The sequence below is a fragment of the Balaenoptera borealis genome, assembly GCF_965194805.1.
Source record: "Balaenoptera borealis genome assembly, chromosome: 18".
Taxonomy (NCBI): domain Eukaryota; kingdom Metazoa; phylum Chordata; class Mammalia; order Artiodactyla; family Balaenopteridae; genus Balaenoptera; species Balaenoptera borealis.
This window is the reverse complement of record NC_138877.1, coordinates 70225355-70244640: the sequence shown is the minus strand read 5'-3', so window position 1 is coordinate 70244640 and position 19286 is coordinate 70225355. Positions and strand designations below refer to the sequence as shown.

At 38.9% G+C, this 19286-nt stretch overlaps 1 protein-coding gene across 1 annotated transcript in view; it reads right to left on the bottom strand.

Annotated features, from left to right (window-relative positions):
* The window catches only part of ITGBL1 (integrin subunit beta like 1), a 207251-nt gene that overhangs the window by 102947 nt on the left and 85018 nt on the right, over positions 1-19286 (bottom strand). The window contains exons 3-5 of the mRNA XM_082366137.1: positions 9997-10143; positions 4493-4615; positions 225-365 (exon numbers count right to left, since the gene is read on the bottom strand). Coding sequence (XP_082222263.1) covers positions 225-365; positions 4493-4615; positions 9997-10143 — 411 coding nt within the window. The remainder of the gene's footprint in view (positions 1-224; positions 366-4492; positions 4616-9996; positions 10144-19286) is intronic.

Sequence of the window (19286 nt, the reverse complement as noted above, 5' to 3'; positions counted from 1 at the left end):
CAGTGAAGCTGAAAGTATGACAGCAACTTTCTTATCTTTCTGCTTTCTGCCCAATAAAAAATAAGAAAGAGAAGCTTGTTGATATAGGAAATGTTGATTTACATCAAAGTCAAACACTATAAAAGATGACTTCCACATGGAAGGAAATACAGAGAAACGCTGGGTTAATAATTAAGAGGTTTGTTTTTTTCACAATTACGTAGTAACGAGTATGAAAGACACACCTCTGTTACTGCAGACTCTGCCATCTGGAGATGTGCATCTTTGCTTGCTCTCCCAGGGGGTGATGTCGCACTGGAATTCGCATTTATCTCCATGCCAACCAGCCTGGCAGTAACAGTTTCCACAGTAACACTTTCCGTGGCCTTTACCCAAAATGAATTTTATACGGTGAGGAAAAAAGCAACTTTTAAAAGCAGAATTAACTTTCTACCTCTTGGTGATCATTTTTGCCTTTGGAAATAATTCACCTGCTCCACAGCCCTTGCTTAAAGTAATCAAATTATATAGTTTGCCCCCAAAACATCATAGGTGTGCCTATACCTACATAATTACACACATAAAGCAAGTCAAGGTGTCCTCTAACTTGTCCTAGCCAGGTGGCTGATTAAAATGACAGAAGTTTAAAGAAATGGCATGAAAGACTGTGCAAGTCTATTATGTTCTGATCTCAGATGTGTACATCAAACTCAAATGTATGTAAGCATTCACTCTAAGAGCATTTCTTGATATTTGAAATCCACCATTGAGAAAGCAATGGTGCATACTTCCTTGGATGCACATCATTAATGACCATTTCTTAAACCAGAGAAAATATTTCATCGTTTCATTAAACTGTGTCCTGCAAGCTGTTGTGTCTTACCACATGGAAAAGAGGTTTTCAGCGAAATCAATGTTTAGTAGTCATTTAAACTACTAATTACAAAGAAAATACCATGGACCCTTGGTCTTACAATCAAATTCCTCTCCTATCTGTCAAGAGGATACAAATGCTAGGTAAGGACAGCCCGTCATTTTGTGTCCAGATGCCTCCACACAATTTCAGCTCCCTCCATGCTGTAAACTGTTACTCTGCTTGTTTGTACTTATGTCCAAACAATCTGTAATGAATGGTCACATCATCGCTTCCTGCACCCATGTCCAGCAATCCTACAAATTCCCAAAAGATGACAATACCTTTTATCCCAAATCACTTTTTATATCCTCCCTTTTTGTAGTTATGCCACCCAACCATGAATGTATGTTCTTGTTCTTGCAAATCTGATGAAAACCAGGGCCATTTTGGGTTTTAGTCTATTCTTTCTGGTTTATAGGAATTTATGTTTTATCAGAGCCTATGGCTAAAGTCTTTGTTCCTGCCTCTCTCTTCTCCAACAGTCATCGTCCCAGAGGGCCATGGGAAACTAATTGTGAGGCTATTTTTCTTTCTAAACACTATGGCATATCTGGCCAATGGCAAGAGTGTCAGTAGGGCCTGAGACACTCACATATGAAGGGAGAAACACAGTAGAATATTCTGCTCTCATGACATTCTTGTCTCTCAGATGAAACTTCCTGCCAGCAGGCATACATGAGAGAGACAGAAAGAGCAAGAGATGAAGAGAAAGTGCTATAGCGAGACAGAGAGAAAGAAACAGGGACCCAAGCATACCATGCCATGTTTTCTGTCTAAATGAGCTGTAATCGGGGTAGCCACAGAAAACCTCTTTTTAAGCTAATAGACAATGATCATTTCTACAGCAAATTTTAATTTGTTCACTTAAGCAAACATAAAGGCTATCAAATGATTTCATCAATAATAAAATATAAAAGCTATACATTTTATTTATGAACTTCAAGATATCTCTACATGTATACACACACACAAAAAATCACATTCCAGTATTACATCACAAGCCTTAGGAACTTGAGGATTACACTGGAAGAAAGCAAGACAACTTTTCCTAGGAGTCAGGGTTTTTTTTTAAACTTCAAAAAGTAGAATTTCTGCTATAATCTCAGAAATCTTCAGAAATTTATTCCTCTGTCATTGTAGGAAATCTATTTAAGATGCTACCTATGTAAGGCTTACCATGAGATTAACAAATGATCATAGATCTTCATTCTTCAAACCCAAATTCTTGGTATGTTTAGAAAATTCAGCATTGAATTGGGGTTTTACTAAAAAATCATTGAGGTAGAGGTGAATAGGATTACTAGGATAAATCATGTAAGGCTACACTGTATGCAGATATAGGTGGAAAATTAAGCAGATATATTCATAGCTCAAATGAAAATACTGTAATAAGACATACCTGAATAATTGAGATAAAATATAAGCCTCAGGACAACACACACTCCAGACAATGAGCATCATTCTCTGCTTTGTGCAAACTAATGGTGTAAGAAAATCTGCTTTTGAATTGCTCCATTATTGGGCTGTAGGATCACCTCTCAACAGACTGGTTTTATGTGAATGACACATGGAAAAATCTAGAATCCCAGTCAAGGTCATCCCCAGAGGCTGTTTACTGGAGTGCTAGTATCTGTGGTCAGAGACTTTGCACCATGAAATTGCTTTAGCCTCAAACCAACGGAAATAATGAGTGGAAAGCTTGAGAGTTAAACATTTCCTGTTGTTTCCAGTTCAATGTTTATATTTACACATGCAAATAGACTTTGCTTTGGTGGTGTGCATCAGAAAACACTGGCTCCACACATGTTCCCTTCCTCTTTTTTCATCTGTAATAATTGGAAATAAGATATCAGGACAAATACATAATATCTGTGGGTAGATTTATCTAATTTTTCTAATTATTTTGGAATGAGCCCTTTAGCAGAATTGTCTGAGCAGCACCCAGCTTAGGTCACTGGCTTGAAAAATGAAGGTCCGTGTTTGTTGGTTTTATCTTGGTTGGTTGTGCAGCAAGGAAACCAGAGAGAAAAAAACCAAGCTGACCTAAAATAAGAGCATCTGGATGACCCCAGGAATTGAAGCCACAATTTGTTTTTGTAAACAAAAGGACAGCTTAGTGACACTGTATGGCCCTCTGGCTCCTCCTCGCCCCATTTGCTCCTGATCCTTCAAGGGAAAATACTCCTCTGATCACCCATCTGGTATGCAGGATAGGATTCCATGCACCGAGTCTTTTCAGATTTCAATGAAAGAAGCAATTACTGATGGATAGAGAGATGAGGCCAGAGGTAACCAGGTTGAAATGTTTAATAACAGCAGAGAAGAATTTACCTAAACTGAAGGGATTCTCACTGCTGTTTACTTTCCTCTCCTGTGCCAGCACGACTGAAACTCTCTCTGGGCACAAGGTTGCAGATAGGCAAGCAGAAGGGAAGGGCACTGCGGGTGGTGAGAAAGGCTTTTCTCACGGAGCTCCAAACTCCAGGGCAGTTCTCTACGGTGAGGGGTGAACAGCACAGCCTTTGGCATCAGACAGACAGGAGTCTAAATTCCCATTCAACCCTGGTAAGTCATTCCAAATGCTGGTAAGTTACCCAATGAATGTGAAGTAGTTATTGCAGTGCTTGACATTAGCAAGCATGCAATAATTGGTACAACAGAAAAATGGACTGAGGTAATGGTGGTCTGTAGAAACAATCATGAAAAAAGTTATCTAAGTGTGTGGCGGGGAGGGATTCTAGGCTAATAATCCTATTGGCCTTCAATGTCCCCAATAGGACATGAGACTATTTAAAGTTTTATGGTTCAGAACGGGAAAGACAATGCAATTAAAACAGGCAATGGAGAGACTGGGATAAAAGAGGCAGAATAAAAGCAGTTAAGGTGAGCAGAGAAGATAGAGTCCAGCTAGGACCACTACAGAACCCTGCAGTTGGCCTGTTGCCATATTGATCTGGTTCTCCTTGAGGAACAATCTGATTTTGCATTTAAAAAGTACTAGTCTGCTCTAAATATCATATGATATCATTTATATGTGGAATCTAAAAAAATTATACAAATGAATTTATTTGCAAAACAGAAATAGACACACAGATATAGAAAACAAACATGTTTTACCAAAGGGGATGGGATAAATTAGGAGTTAGGGATTAACAGATACACACCACTGTATATAAAATAGATAAACAACAAGGACCTACTGTATAGCACAGGGAACTATATTTAATATCTTGTAATAACTATAATGGAAAAGAATCTGAAAAGGAATATACATATATATATGTGTATATATACACACACACACATATATATATCTGAATCACTTTGCTGTACACCTGAAACTAACACAACATTGTAAATTAACTATACTTCAATAAATAATAGTTAAAGAATAAAATCTATAAAAACTTTTTAAGATGTACTAGTTTGCTCTGAATGCCTTAGTCTAACTTTCCCTATATGAAGTATATTCCAAATAAACATAGGTTCAACTTAAATGAGTAAACTTAGCACAGAAATTCATAGAAAAAAAAGTGCAATGAAATAGGTGAAAAAGTCAAGTACTTTTATTAATTTCTGCAAAGTTAATATACATACCTCCACATATTTCTTCTGTTTCATCATCTATGCATTCTCTATCATCACACTCACAAAATTTACCATAAATGAGTCCATTTCCATCTGAATTGTCACACTTACACCTGCCACAGTGACAGGTACCTAAACCATTAAAACAGAGCAAAAATTATTTGTTAAATGCATATAAATTATAATTAATGAATTTTAACCTATCTCTTTCATAGATAAAGACAATTCAAATCAATTTAACATTCCAATTAGGTTTTACTGTGGGTATGATGAGATAGATAATGACATTCTTTCTTGAGATTATTGTAGCCCAGGAGTTATATTTTATAGCACACAGCTATTATGATTGACCTCTAACAGTTTCATGAATGTGACCTCCCCAAGAGCAGAGCTACTTTATACATGTCCATCCAATCAATGCGTGAATGAATATCTTCTGATTACACCTGGGCCTGAAGTGAATTAAAGCAGAAAAGTCTAAGCTTTGTGAGAGAAGTAACCTTGCTTATCTTCCTCAGCAGTTATTTATTCAATGCTTTGCACAATATTTGAACATATTATTTATATAATGAATATTTGTGGAATTCATTATCAAATGCATAAATGAAAACCTTAGGTGTTCCTAATAATTTCATACCCACAGTGTTAAACTGATACCCATGTCATTATGGATATGGGAGCAGAGTGGGTTTCTTCTGCATAGAGTGCCTGGGACCTCACCAAAACCTCAGGGCAGCTCAGGGTGACACAGAGGCACTGGAGTCATCTAGTCTACCACACACAACATATCCAGCCAAGTTTGAGGATTTGACTACAACCCCAAGAGTGATTTCACTGACAATAAAACAGCATCCAAAGGATATTGAGAAGTATAATGTCCATTTGAGGAGCTTCCTTTTTAATGCTTATTTTAAAATCATTACTCGATCATCACAGCAGTCACCATAGAGTAACTGAGACTTTGCCATTCACCGGTATCATCCTAGACTCTGGAAATGCAACAGGAGATTGATTCAGCCATAATCCTCCTCTTAAAGTTTTATATGAGTAAAAAACAATGTGATAAAATCAGGGGAGAAGTGCAAAGTGTTGCAGAAACACATAGTAAGGGGATTTAACTGAGACCCGGTGGTCAAAGATAGAGTCCCTGGGGAATGGCTCTTAAACTGAGAACTGAAAGCCAAGTAAAAATAATAGCTAAGAGAATTGAGAAGGTGAAGAAGCCCACTTCCAGCAAGAAACAACAGCAAAGGCTCTGAGGTAAAAGAGGAGATAAGAGAAAAATGAAAAAGACAGCTGGCGTATAGCAGAAAATAAAGTGGAAAATGTCATGAAAGGAAAAAGGCAATTAAAGACGCAGTTTACAGAAGTCTAAGAGGTCACATTAAAGATTTCCAACTTGAATCAAGAAGAAAAATGAGAAGCCATTGAAATATTTTCAACAAGGGAGTCATGAGATCAGGTGTTCATTCCCACCCTGTTACTCTGGTTGTCATACGGAGAATGAACTGAAATGAGGCCAAGTGGACATGAGGGAATGTTAGTTCATTAGTCTGCAGGAAAGAAGATAGAGGCTGACCCAGGTCATGGCTGTGAGTTTAGAAAAAAAGCAAATACACATGGTGATATTTTCAGGAGAATGAAAAGATGACTTGGTGACTGGGTATGAGAGGTAAAGGATGGGAAGGAACCGAAGATGGTACTATGGATATTTGAACTGAGCTACTGGATACTGGCAAGTCTGTATGTGGTGTACCAGAAAGAGCATAGATTTAGGACTAAGGTAGATTTGCAGCCATATCCAGGTCTTAATCCCCACTAGCTATACATTTTTGAGGTCATTACTTTTATCTCTAACTCTCAAATTCCTTATCTGCAAATAATGTCTTCTTCATAGAGCTGCTGTGTGGATCAAGTGATAAATATATCACCCAGTCATCTATCTAAAAATGCTACTGTGTCTAGCACACTGTAGACTTTCAGAAAATGTCAGGTTCTTTGTCTTCTCCCATTAAGACATCGAGTATATTAGCCATATATTTTCCCAAATATTTTCTCCAGACACATTTTATATTTATGGATCCCACCACTTCCTGGTTTCACACTCTCTGCATGATTCTGTTACACAGGTCACTTGTGATCTGCTATTCTCTGTAAGGGTTCTTTCTCTCACAGTCACATATAAATGGTGATTCTGCAGAATTTGAGCTTGTTATTTTTCTTCCTTGAGAATACTTGTGTGAATTTTACTTCTATTAAACTTCGTTTTCTTGCTTTTTTTCCCTGAAAACTATTTTAATTTATAAAAGTTCGTTTCCAATCTAATGCTACAATTCATGGTATTGCCTCATCTCATTCTGTTCTCTAATTATCACCCTTCTTTTTCATTTTCACATTTATTTATGCTGTCTTTCAACCATCCACGTATCCATTCATTAAATTTTCTCATTGCTTATTATATTATTGGTGAAGTCATAAGTGCTATAGAAGATAATAAGATGGATAAAATTAAAACTAAGTAAATCATAGACCAAGAAGAAAGAGCTAGGTGATTGATAATTTTTACATATACATATATCTATATGAAACCAGATGACGCAAAGGCATTTGCAACAGATTTGTGACAAATGCTATAAAGATAGTATAAACCTCAGTCTGGCTCTGTGAAGGAGGAAAGGCACAGTAGGGGAGTAAGCTCTTGAGTTGGCACTTGATGTATAGATAGAATTTCAACAAGTGGAGATGGAGAAAAAACTTGTGATGTTGAAGAAAGAGCCTGGGCTAAGGAATAAGGATGGAGAATTTAACAGTGAAGAGTCTGGCTTGAGTTTGGAAAAAAGGGTAGGCTAAAGGCAGACAGTGTAGGATCCAGAATATTGGTCAAGAATTTTAGAATTTATCTGTTGGAATACCAGGAGCCCTTCATGGGTAGGGAGAGAGGTGTAACATAGTTAGGGCTACGTATGCAGTCACTGTTTTCAGGAAAGATGGGAAGGAACAGCCTCTGCCTCTGAATTCTACAACTTCTCACTGACGTCCCCCACGGGCTGGCTCACTCCAGTCCACACATCTGAACCATTCCTGGGCGATGCAGGAAGTTTACAACAGTTCAGAGACTTCCTGTCTTACTCACCAAGTAGAATTCACAACTGAGGCTCCAAGATACGGCATATGGAAGCCCAGGCAAAAGTGCCAGACTCGCGTGCTCGTGCTCTGTCATCCTGCACCTCTCTCTTGGTTGCCAGGTAACTCAGTCTCTAGGATTGGTCTTCTGTTTTATGCTAGATTATTTTAGCTCTGACTTTTCACTCTGCCTAATATAGCTGTCTCTTTCTAGGATGACTCCCCGTCTTGAACACCAGCCTGTCTCCTGAGGCAATGGTGCTGGAGCCTTGCTTTGCTCTGCAGACTGTGCCTTGCCATTCTGCGCCCCTACGGAGTCAACTTCTGGAACTCCTTTAGTGCCCAGCTCCATCTCCATCTCCCCCTGCCCTTCAGTCTTCTGCCCATTCCATATACCTCCTCTTCCCCTTCTGTTCCAAGCTGCTTCCTGCAAATCACACTGCGATATGAGGGGGAAAGATTAGTATAGAGAACTCAGAGACTAATGCAGTTTGGGGGCAGTGGTCCTGAACTAGGCTGGTAGAAGTAGGCATTAAAAGAAAGCTATGTGACAGCAAGATCCCCAAAGTAAACTTGAAAGGCTTAGAAACTGAGAGGAGAGTAAGAGAGAGAAAAAAAGATTGTGCTGCCTGTGGAAGTTGTCTAAAGACACATTAAAGGACGTCGAAGAGATACGACAGCCAGACGTAACACTGCCCCTAGACTGGATCCTATACAGAGGTGGGCACAATTATGTAAAAGGCATTGTTGGGTCAGTTGACACAATTGGAATATGGACAGTAAGATTACATAAAAGTATTGTATCCATGTTAAAAAAATAGAGGTAGAGATATCTTAGAAACGTATTTTATATCTTATCCAACGTGTTTCATCATCTATTGAAACAATTCTGTAAATTTTCTCCTTTAAGATGTGTTGATGTAGTGAATCATGCATTTAGATTCCTTAACACTGAAACATCTTTGGATTCCTAAACTAACCCCTATGTGGTTATAATGTGTTATTAAAAAGAAAAAAAACCCTGGATTTGAAAACCAATCAATCAATCAATCAATTAATCCATCCATCAATCTGAAAATAGAGTACAAAGAAACAAAACTGAAATTGATTTCAAGTCTTATTACTGAAAGAAGTTTGGAAAGCATGAAGTTTTCAAAACAAAAGAGGCTATACGGTGAGTGTGTGTGTGTGTGTGTGTGTGTGTGTGTGTGTGTGTGTGTGTGTGTTTAGAGGGTGAGTGTCATGAACCGGAAGTAGAGAGATTCTGCGGAGAGGAAAAGAAAAAAGGAAGTGCTGGAGAGAAGCCAGGAGAGTATCAGTGAACACAGAGAGTAACCTGACCGTTAGCACTTTCGTCACGGTCCCCGGCTGCTCCACTCACAGCGTGCCTTGGCAGTAGACCTGATTGCTATTAGCAAAACACCCTACTGCACTCAATCTACACAGAGCAATTCCTGTCAATCAAAGCCTGTGGAAAGCTACCAGCTCTGAATGCAGGACTCTACCAACAATGTGAGCTCCAGAGGGGAAGATACTCATTTACGTAGTCAAACCCTGGCCTTCAGCATGCAGAGCAAGAGGCTCACACCCCTGGATCTACGTAAGAACTACCCAGAGAACTTTGAAAAAAAACCCACTATAGTCCATATCAGACCCCAAAGCAATTAAATCAGAGCCTCCAGTGTAGGACAGGAGCATTCTCAAGTTCAACCAGGGTTGAGAAAAAACTGACTTTGAGGTTCTACGTGCCCAACAGTTAAAAGAGTATTTAATTATAGTAACACTGGCTGAATACCATTGAATCCAAAACCACAGCTGTTGTGTTTTATATGATTTTGGTAATTAACTTTAACAGCTCCTCTGTAAATTTCTAAGAAATATTTTTAAATGACGTCTATCAGCTATAAAAATATTTTAGTCAAACAAAACTCTTGCTATCACTATATTCTGCAATGGTTTTCACATCCAGGGCATCGGAAACCCCCATTAGATTTGAAAAGTTTGGTTCTATTTGATGCCAAGGTATAAATTCAAAGCACCCTTGATCTGTAACAGAAGATAATTAAGTAAGTTTATACAAATCCTTTTTAAAAGGATTAATCCAGCATTCAAAATCACGGCTCACAATTTACCTAAAATGTTGTCAGGGTGTTGTTTCCAGTGACTATCCTACTTGAAGGAGGCATTTGGAACAGCTGGAGAGCATCAGACTTGCCAGTCTCAGCAAGAGGACATTTTTCCCAATTGATTTATCTGAATTTCACTTCAAAAAAATATGCTCAAAAGCAGTCTCACTCGGAGGTTCAACATTTCTCAACACCTACATATTTCCATTAAAAACCCACATTTGATTATTTCATTTAACAATTCTCAGGGCATGGAATTCTTACCTGCATTAGAGCAGATGATATCTTGAGAATTCTTGCACATTTGGTTGCTCTGTTTCTTTGTCAGGTCACAGGTCTTTGGGTACTGGCAAGCGTCCCCAGACCATCCTCCATCACATCTGCACTTTCCACAGTCACACACACCGTGGCCTGAGAATTTAACAACATTCCGTTAGACTCAAATTCTTTTCCAAAGGAAACCATTACTGTAACTAAGGATCTTAACAGTGATGTTGGTTCTGGACCGAGCTATAATCAATTCAAACACAGGTATACGACAGTGACTGAGGGGTAATCCTATTTATATACCATATAATGAAGTATGTGGATTTTATTTTCATAATCAACTTCGACAAATCATTCTAAAAACATTCACTTAACTCATAGAGACATGAGGATAAATAATAAACCAGAGGTCTGAAAAACCACATGATCAGAAATTTAGCACTAAAAGGAGTCCACCTAGCACCTATTTAAGACACAAAAGCCCCGTAAGAACAATTTCCATTTAACTGCATTTTATAACACATGAAATTCCACTAAACTAAACATTGGCCTTATATTTATTTGAATTTGATATGTAATAAAATTGTATAGATACATTAAATACCACCTTGGGATAAGATTGACATGAAAAATAAGTATATATTTTGTTTCTTGATGGGGTAATCTGGTTCAAGAGTCAAAAGGATAAGAGTCATATTCATCTACTGCCACAAAAATTTCTCAACCTTCCATGCTCTCAAATCAACATTTTGCTGTTTTTATTGTTGTGGTTATTAATTTTATTAAGTCCTGCTTGAAGAATCCTGCTAATGTTTTATTGACTACATATTAGAAAGAAGTACAAAACACAAGCCTTGGTCTTTGCCCTTAAGGAACTTACAAAACTGAAAAGTTGAGGCTAATATGCAAAGAGAATTGTGTTATCTTCAGCCAGAAATGTTTGTTGGACCTTATATTAAGTTGAGGGATGTAGTCTACAACCTATAGAAATAAGAGGGGAAAGATTTTCTGGACTTTCTTGACTTTTAACTGGGCCTTGGAAGGTGAGTAGAGTTTGAATGGGTTACAGAGAGAATATTCTTGTATTATTCAAGGTAACAGTACTATGTCTTAATGCCTGAAATTCATAGCCACAATGGAATGGAATCATTGATCTTGGGCCAACAGTCATTCGAGGTGGCAGCCAAAATCCACATGATGAAGTCCAGATGGTCGGTCAGAATGAATGGCTCTGAGGCATGCCATTTGGGCATGCTTGGCAGAGCCTGGATCTGTGATTGGCTGACTTTAAAACTCCCCTGGGCCCAGTCCAGGTAAGTGTTTCTATTCCTGTTGCATTTTTCGAATTAATTTTTCTATTTTACAAACAAAACCTTGCCTGCACCTTAATTGCAATTCATTTTATCAAGTGCACATTATTCTGTCAAATTGATTGTATCATCTTGCATTCCTGTCTGGTCCTACATGATATTGTCAATCTCAGCCAACTTGGTATCATTTACAAGCATAAGTGATCTCTCCTGCCAACCCTCCAGTCTATTTATAAAAGTATTAAGCCAAATTCTTGAAGTGGCTGAGCCTCTTTTGGTGAATTAAGTATCTCGGTAACTGTAACGATTCTTTAATAATATTAGTGTATTAGGTTAAACCACATGAAGTAGCCACTTTTATAAGCTAAATGTCAGTTATGGTACATCCCAATAAAAAAGCTCCATATCAACTGCAAAGAAAATAAAAATGCTTTAGAAGAAAATGAAGTATCTAGAATAAAAGAATACTCAATGCTTCTTTTATATTGGATAGAACATCTTAAATTCCAAACTAAGGTATAGATGACAGAGGTGGGTAATGGTTTGTGGGTCAAAGGTTACAGATTTTTGAAAGGGAGGGAGATTTGGAAAAATAAGGAAAATGTACAGATGATAGGAAAAGACTCATTCATCCCACACTGACCAAATGAAGCATCAGTAGAAGCAATATTTTAGGTGCTTACAACCCAAAGTTAGTCCATGGAGGTCCAGTTTCAGAAACTTCTTCCATAAAAGGTTCTATGATAAAATAAACATGGAAAGAGACATGCTATATTCTTCTCTTAGCGTGCTATGATATATATCAGCACACTGAAGCCCATCAGAGGTCCTTTCATGAAAAAGCTATTTAACTTTACGTAGAATATACAATTTTTTTGATTAGGGGGCCCTTTTTCCTTACAACTAATACTAATATCTTGGGCACACACTGTGTCAGGTAATGTGTTTTCAGCTTTTCCTGTAGCATCTGATTGGAGGCAAAGATGACAGACAATGTAGGACAGGGTCCTCTACCTTTATGTTCTTTCTAATCTTCATGCCCAGTAGGGCCTTCTTGATTCACTTTCCTCCATTTAGGAAAGTAAATGAGAATCGATTTTTTTTTTTACTGTCAAGATTACCAAGTAATAGCCTGTACAACCTTATTTGGAGATAAATGTCTAATTTTTTTTTAGAAAGAAAATAATCTTCTATTTCTACTCTTTATCCAAGGTTAATAAGAGCTTTGGCCAACCTCAGGGAATGAGCTTGCTGTATTATCGAAGCAAGGTAATCTCCATTACAGTGTCAATAACACGGCTTCGGCAAACATCTCGTTTTGCAAAATAATTTATCCACTGTGTATTAGTTTGCTACGGCTACCATCCGAAGCACCATAAACTGAATGGCTTAAAACAACAGAAATTTTCTCTCTCCCGGCTCTGGAGCCCCAAAACCTGAAATCAAGGTGTCTGCAGATCCATTCCTCCCGGGGCATCTGAGAAATTCTTCCGTGCCTCTCTCCTACCTATGGATGGTTGCCTGTGATTTTGGTGCTCCTTAGCTGTGAAAGCTTTCCAGGCTCTGCTTCTGTCTTCACGTGGCCTTTTTCTCTGTGTGTCTGTGTCTTCACATCTTTCTCCTCATGAGTACCCCAGTCATTGGTGCCCATCCTACTCCAGTAGAGGCTCATCTTAATTACACCTTCAAAGACTCTCTTCCCAAATGTCACATTCACAAGCACCTGGTGGTGGGATTTCACCCATCTCTTAGGGGCACACAATTTAAACCTCAACAGCTGCAAACAGTAAGTCCTGATTATCCTCTTTCCTGCTGTATAGTCATGTATAAGATGGGATCATTTTTCTCTCTTACATATGCAAATAAATCGGCTAGAGCGGGCAGCAAGCCCCCTCCTCCCCGTTTCTATCCTACACAGGGAGGGCCTGAGAATTCCCAGACAGACCGGCCCAGGTCCACATGTGCTTCCACAGCTCTGCCAGCCCCTCCCCTCCCCTGCCCCTCCTGCGGTAGCTGCTGCCTGACCACCAGCCCAGCCTCAGGACATCTGCACCGCCACTGACTGGGGGGAAAGCCACAGCAGGCTCTGGAAGAGATTTGGGGACCTTCGGGGTAGAAGGTCCTGGGTCCCAGGCACCTCAGCCTAGGGGAGCAGAGGTGGCAGGGCCCAGGGCTCCAGGTGGCGATGTCCCCTTGGCCTCTCAGGCATCCCACCCCACTCCGCCTTGGGAAAGGATGGCAGAGGAGGACCAGAGCCGAACCCCTCCTATTGTCCAGGTCGAAGGGTGGCCCTTGCCCAGGGCAATATGAAGTCCTAACCAGCAGGACATCCACCATTCCCGGCTGTCTAGACCATTCCAGTCCTGGCTCTTCTCCAGATAGCTCTGTTTCCACAACTACAAAATACCGTCTTAAAACGAACCATCCAACATCCTTGAGAATAAATCTGTTGCCCTTCAAATATGTTCTCAAGGAGTCAAGAGAAAACAAACACACAAAACAAGAATGTGAGAGAAATGCCAAAACAACCCCCCACAAAGCAATAAGGATGAAAAAGCCAAAGGCTATTCGCATTGCTCCCAGGGCTGTGAGTAGTGTCGCCGATCGCTGGAAAGGGAAGACAAGTCACGGTGGAGGGTAAAATCCAGTAGTTTAGTCTCCTTTTTGGGTAAGACTATGGAGGCCTGGTCAACTGTCTCCAGTGCTTCCCAGGTGAGCTAAAGCCTTGATCACCACTGATCAAGGAAGGACATTCCAACAGAGACAGAATAAAATGGGGTTTGTGATTCTCAAATAAACAATGCAACTGCAGCACTGCCACCACTATTTCGTGATCCCTTGTACCTGGGTAATGCAAAGGCACTAATCTATTCCACTCAGAGTGATGATAAGATACACTAGTGTACAGTGGAGGAGAAGTTGATGCTTTTTTAAAAAATTAAAACAAACTGTTTCCAGTTGGAAATACTTTACCAGTATTGAAGAACTTTTAAAAGTCAATTAGCCATTTGCATATACCAATGAAAAGTAATAGTACCTTTCTTTGCCAAACGAACAAACAAAAAAAAGCTAAAGGGGACGGCACTTAACTCTCCTCCAAGTCTACTGATACTTTGGATGGAAATAAACTGCCAAAATTAACGTGCCTATTGGATTAGCTGTATGTTTTTGGCTTCAAGTCTTTTTGAAGTCTTAAAAAGGTAGATAGATATATAGATAATAGATAAATGTAGAGATAGGTAGGCATAGGTATAGGATAAATGGATAAAGAAGCTATAGTATATATATATATATGTATATATCTATCTATCTATATATATATAGCATATATAGTATATATATATAATGGAATACTATTCAGCCATAAGAAAGAAGGAAATCCTGCCACTTGGGACACATGAATGAATCTTGAGGGCATTATGCTAAGTGAAATAAGTCAGATGGAAAAAGACAAATACTGTATAATTTCACTTATATATGGAATCTAAAAATAGCCAGCCAACCAAACAAACAAGCATAAAAACCAAACTCACAGAAAAAGAGATCAGATTTGTAGTTAACAGAGGCGGGAATAGGAGGAGGGGAATTGGATGAAGGTGGTCAAAAGGTACAAACTTGCAGTTATACAATAAATAAGTACTAGGTATGTCATGTACAACACAATGACTATAGTTAATATACATACAAATATACTGTATAGTATATTCCAAAGTTAAGAGCGTAAACCCTAAGAGTTCTCATCACAAGAAGAAAAAAACTTTATCTTCTTTTTTTTTGTATCTATATGAGATGACAGAGGTTAACTAAAGTTATTGTGGTTATTATTCTGGAATATATGTAAGTTATTATGCTGTACACCTTAAGCTTACACAACGCTTTATGTGAATTGTATCTTAATAAAGCTGGAAACAAATCCTGATGATTAATTATTATTCCATGATTACTACTGACAACAATTTTATTATCTAGAGGAGGATGATGTTAAAAAGTGATTCTCTCTGGATGTCAGATAAGCTAGGTATTCCACTGCTAGAGCCACCTGGTAACCTTGAAATAGATATTTTAATTTGAGTACTCAGTTGGCCCTGCATATCTATTTGATTTGGTCAAATACGTAAACTCCCAAGACCTGAATTGTCTTATTGTCCAGTGGATTCTAACAAGCTCATTTAATAACAGACATACTCAATTTTTCTCCTGTTCTTTCTGAGCCACTGTAGATCTCCCAGCCTCTCTAGGTATAAGAAACTAAAGAACAATGCCACATCTAAAATTCTAAGACAAGGATCCCTTAGCTAACTTTACAATTACTTCATGGTTTGCAATAGAAACTTGACCATTTTCAAGACAGAGGTACAAGTCCCTATTTTGCTTCTCAGGCTAATTAAAAACTGACTTCTTAGATATTTCTGTTTCCCATTTCTGAGGACATTACTATATGAATGATGGAAGAATTCTGTGTAGAAGGGAGTTTTGCCCCAGAAATGGAAAGATCTGGGCTCTAGTCCTACCTGGACACTAATCCACCAAGCAACCCTGATCAGGAAAATGGAAAAGAAGAGAGGAAAGGAAAACTAACAATTACTGGTTTCCAGGTAGAGTGATAAGTACTTTATACAGGCTAGTCTGTTTGCCATAAGGAGCCAGCGAGACAGATTTTTGTTTCCTTGTTTTACAAGTAGGAGGAGCAAAGTGTAATTAACTCGCTCAAGGTCAGTTTATTAGCTGAAAAGCTGTGTTTTTCCTATTACAGCCAACATTATCCGTTTAGTTGCAATGTAGTAAACGTGAGAGCACCCTCTTGGTCTAGGAAAAGTGGTACCAGTAAAATCTATGGATTAGTGGCTTGACGACACTGTTTCCTTGTGTAACTCACATGCTCAGAACTGGATTACTCAATACATGTTGAAAGAATTCTACCAGTAAAATTATCAGATTTCACTATTTAAAATTAAATAATGCTAAAGCTGGCAGATAGAAGAATTCAGGAATCTAGTTATCTAATTTCTCTAGACCTCAGGGTGCTGATCTGCAAAATTAAGAAATTGGACTGAATAACCCCAAGATTCCTTTCATCTTGAAAATTCCATACTATAGGCTCAATCATTTTCTTTTTCTTACAACAAACCAAGGTGGTTCCTTCAAATGGGGCATTCAACATATTAAATCAGGGTGGTAGTGGTGGATATTGTTACCAAATCTTGTTTGCTACTGAAAACAATCCTGAAACAAAATCCTGTTTGTTATTCAAAGTACCCATTAAAATACCACAGATTATCCTGATATGTTTATTTTTAAAGTGGGTTTGGGTTGAATACTGCTAAAATTGGGGGATTTAACATTAGAATTCTGGTAACCTGAGACAATTATAAATTATAAAATATAAATTATAGCAAAGCAAGACACAGTGTTTTAGCTGAATCTTAGGTGGCAAATTTCATAAAGTCAAACCTATAATATCATATTCAGGCAAGAATTATACAAACACACTCAGACACAAGCACTAGCTTGGAAATTCAGGAAACCTAGGTGTTCATATAGATTCTGCCATAGTTGGTCTTGTGACCTTCAACAGGTGAGTTAATCCTCGAACTTTCTGGACTCAATTTTTTTTTTTGGTCTGGTAAGTTAAACATGTACATAAACTCAGTATTTCTCAAGGGTTGCAGAGTATGTGTCTTTAAGGGGGAATTATTAGAACTGTCTTCTCTGCCGTTTCATCCACATTTCTCAAGAAGCTGGTGTACCCTACTCTGCCCCATAATTAGAGCATGTGCTATATTTCTCAGATGTCCTGAGAAGGAAAAGAGAGAGAGGAAAGACTATTGGACCAGACGATGGAATCTTTCAGTCCTCCATTCCGCCAGCTCCCAGTTCTAAGAGTTTATTCATCAGAAATCTTTACAGAGATTCCTTCACTTTCTTCTGTGAAAGAAAAATAAAAGGAGCCCTCACTTCCTGTGGTTTCTGTCTTGGTCTTTTGTCCTGTCTTGGGGTATTTTATTCAAGGGTGTCACTTCATCTCAAATACACCAAATGACAGAAGCCACTCAAGCCTTAGACACAATATCCATCAACAGTATTTCTTAGCTGATGGAAATGAACTTAATCGAACTGGAATCTAAGAAACTCAGAATATTGTAACCAGATTAGGAGACCAGAAATGACTGAAATCTCCTCAGTTTTACTAAGAACAAAATGAAACTCCCTGTTCACCATCACCTCCTTCTCATTAGAGATAAATATGTGTGTCAAGGAATCTGGTCAATGGACATATGTGTATATGTATGTCTGTGTATGTGTATGCGTGTGTTTATTAATACACATATATGTGTGTATGTATATTTATATATGAGACTTAGCAAGACTCTAAACCTTGTCTTTTAATGTGGTTACCAAGAGCACTGGATGATTGGATGGTATTTGTCAGCACCCCTCTCAATGCCGAGATTTTTTTTTCAGAACTTTGTGCATGTGCTGGGCTTCCCTGGTGGCGCGGTGGTTAAGAATCTGCCTGCCAATGCAGGGGACACGGGTTCGAGTCCTGGTCGGGGAAGATCCCACATGTCGCGGATCAACTAAGCCCATGTGCCACAACTACTGAGCCCACGTGCCACATCCACTGAGGCCCGTGCACTCTAGAGCCCGTGCTCCGCGACAAGAGAAGCCCGCGCACCGCAAAGAGGAGTGGCCCCCGCTCGCCGCAGCTAGAGAAAGCCTGCACGCAGCAACGAAGACCCAACGCAGCCAAAAAATAATAAATAAATAAAAATAAATAAATTTCTAAAAAATACTATACTAATATCAATAAAAATAATATGTTTTTTTAAAAAAGAACTTTGTGTATGTGTATCTCTGACAAATATTAATAATATGCTCCATCTGGTTACGTTAGCCTTCTTCACCTCAAGCTGTGCTGGTTGTCGACAGAGCAAACTCTGTTCATGCCCTTACGGCTCACAGCCAACATGGTGACGCTCTGTGTACTCCAGGGGGCAGTGTAATGCCCTCCTGTGACACACTGCCTAGGTTCAAGTCCCGCGGCCAGAACTTGCTAGCTGGGTAAGCTTGGGCAAATACTCAGGCTTTTCATTAGTTTCCTAGGTTTGTAACAAAGTACCACAAACTGGGTGACTCCCAACAATAGAAACTTACTGTCTTCACGATTCTGGAGGCTGGAAGTCCCAGATCAAGGTGTTGGCTTGGGATTGACATGTACACACTGCTATATTTAAAATAAAATGCCTTTCCATGGGAAAAAAAAAAAAAAGGTGTCAGCTGGGTCATGGACTTTGAGATTCTGTGTACAATACTTCATCTCTTCCTAGTTTCTGGTGGGGCTGGCAATCCTTGGAGTCCCTTGGCTTGCAGCTGCATCCCTCCAACCTCTGCCTCTGCTATCACATGGCCGTCTCCCCACCTGTGCCTGTGTCTCTTCTTCTCTACTTATGAGGACAGTAGTCATGTTGATTGGTGGATAGGGCCACCCTAATCCATCGTGACCTCATCTTAACGAATTACACCTGCAAAGGCCCTATTTCCTAACAAGGTCACATTACGAGGTACTAGGGGTTAGGACTTAAACATATGTTTTGGGGGACACAATTCAACACCTTTCATTATCTCTGCTTCCTCATCTGTAAAATGGGGATAATAATAACAGCTATCTCACAGGGTTCTCATGGGTATGGAATGAGTTAGTGCCCATAAAGCACTCAAAACACTGCCTGTCAATAAAATGTCAGCTATTAACATCTCTACTGAAAGTATTTGGAGAGCAGGTAGCCCAAATACAACTGTCATGATAATCCCAATCCTAAACTTAAGTGAAGAAGTACTTTTGCAGAATAAAAAATGGATATTAGGTGCAAATTTTGATTCATGTATCTTCCTCTCGAATACTGCACAGAAAAATTCCTGATCTATACGAAGAATGCATATGTGTTACAGAGATAAGAAATATTCCCAGGAGGGAGG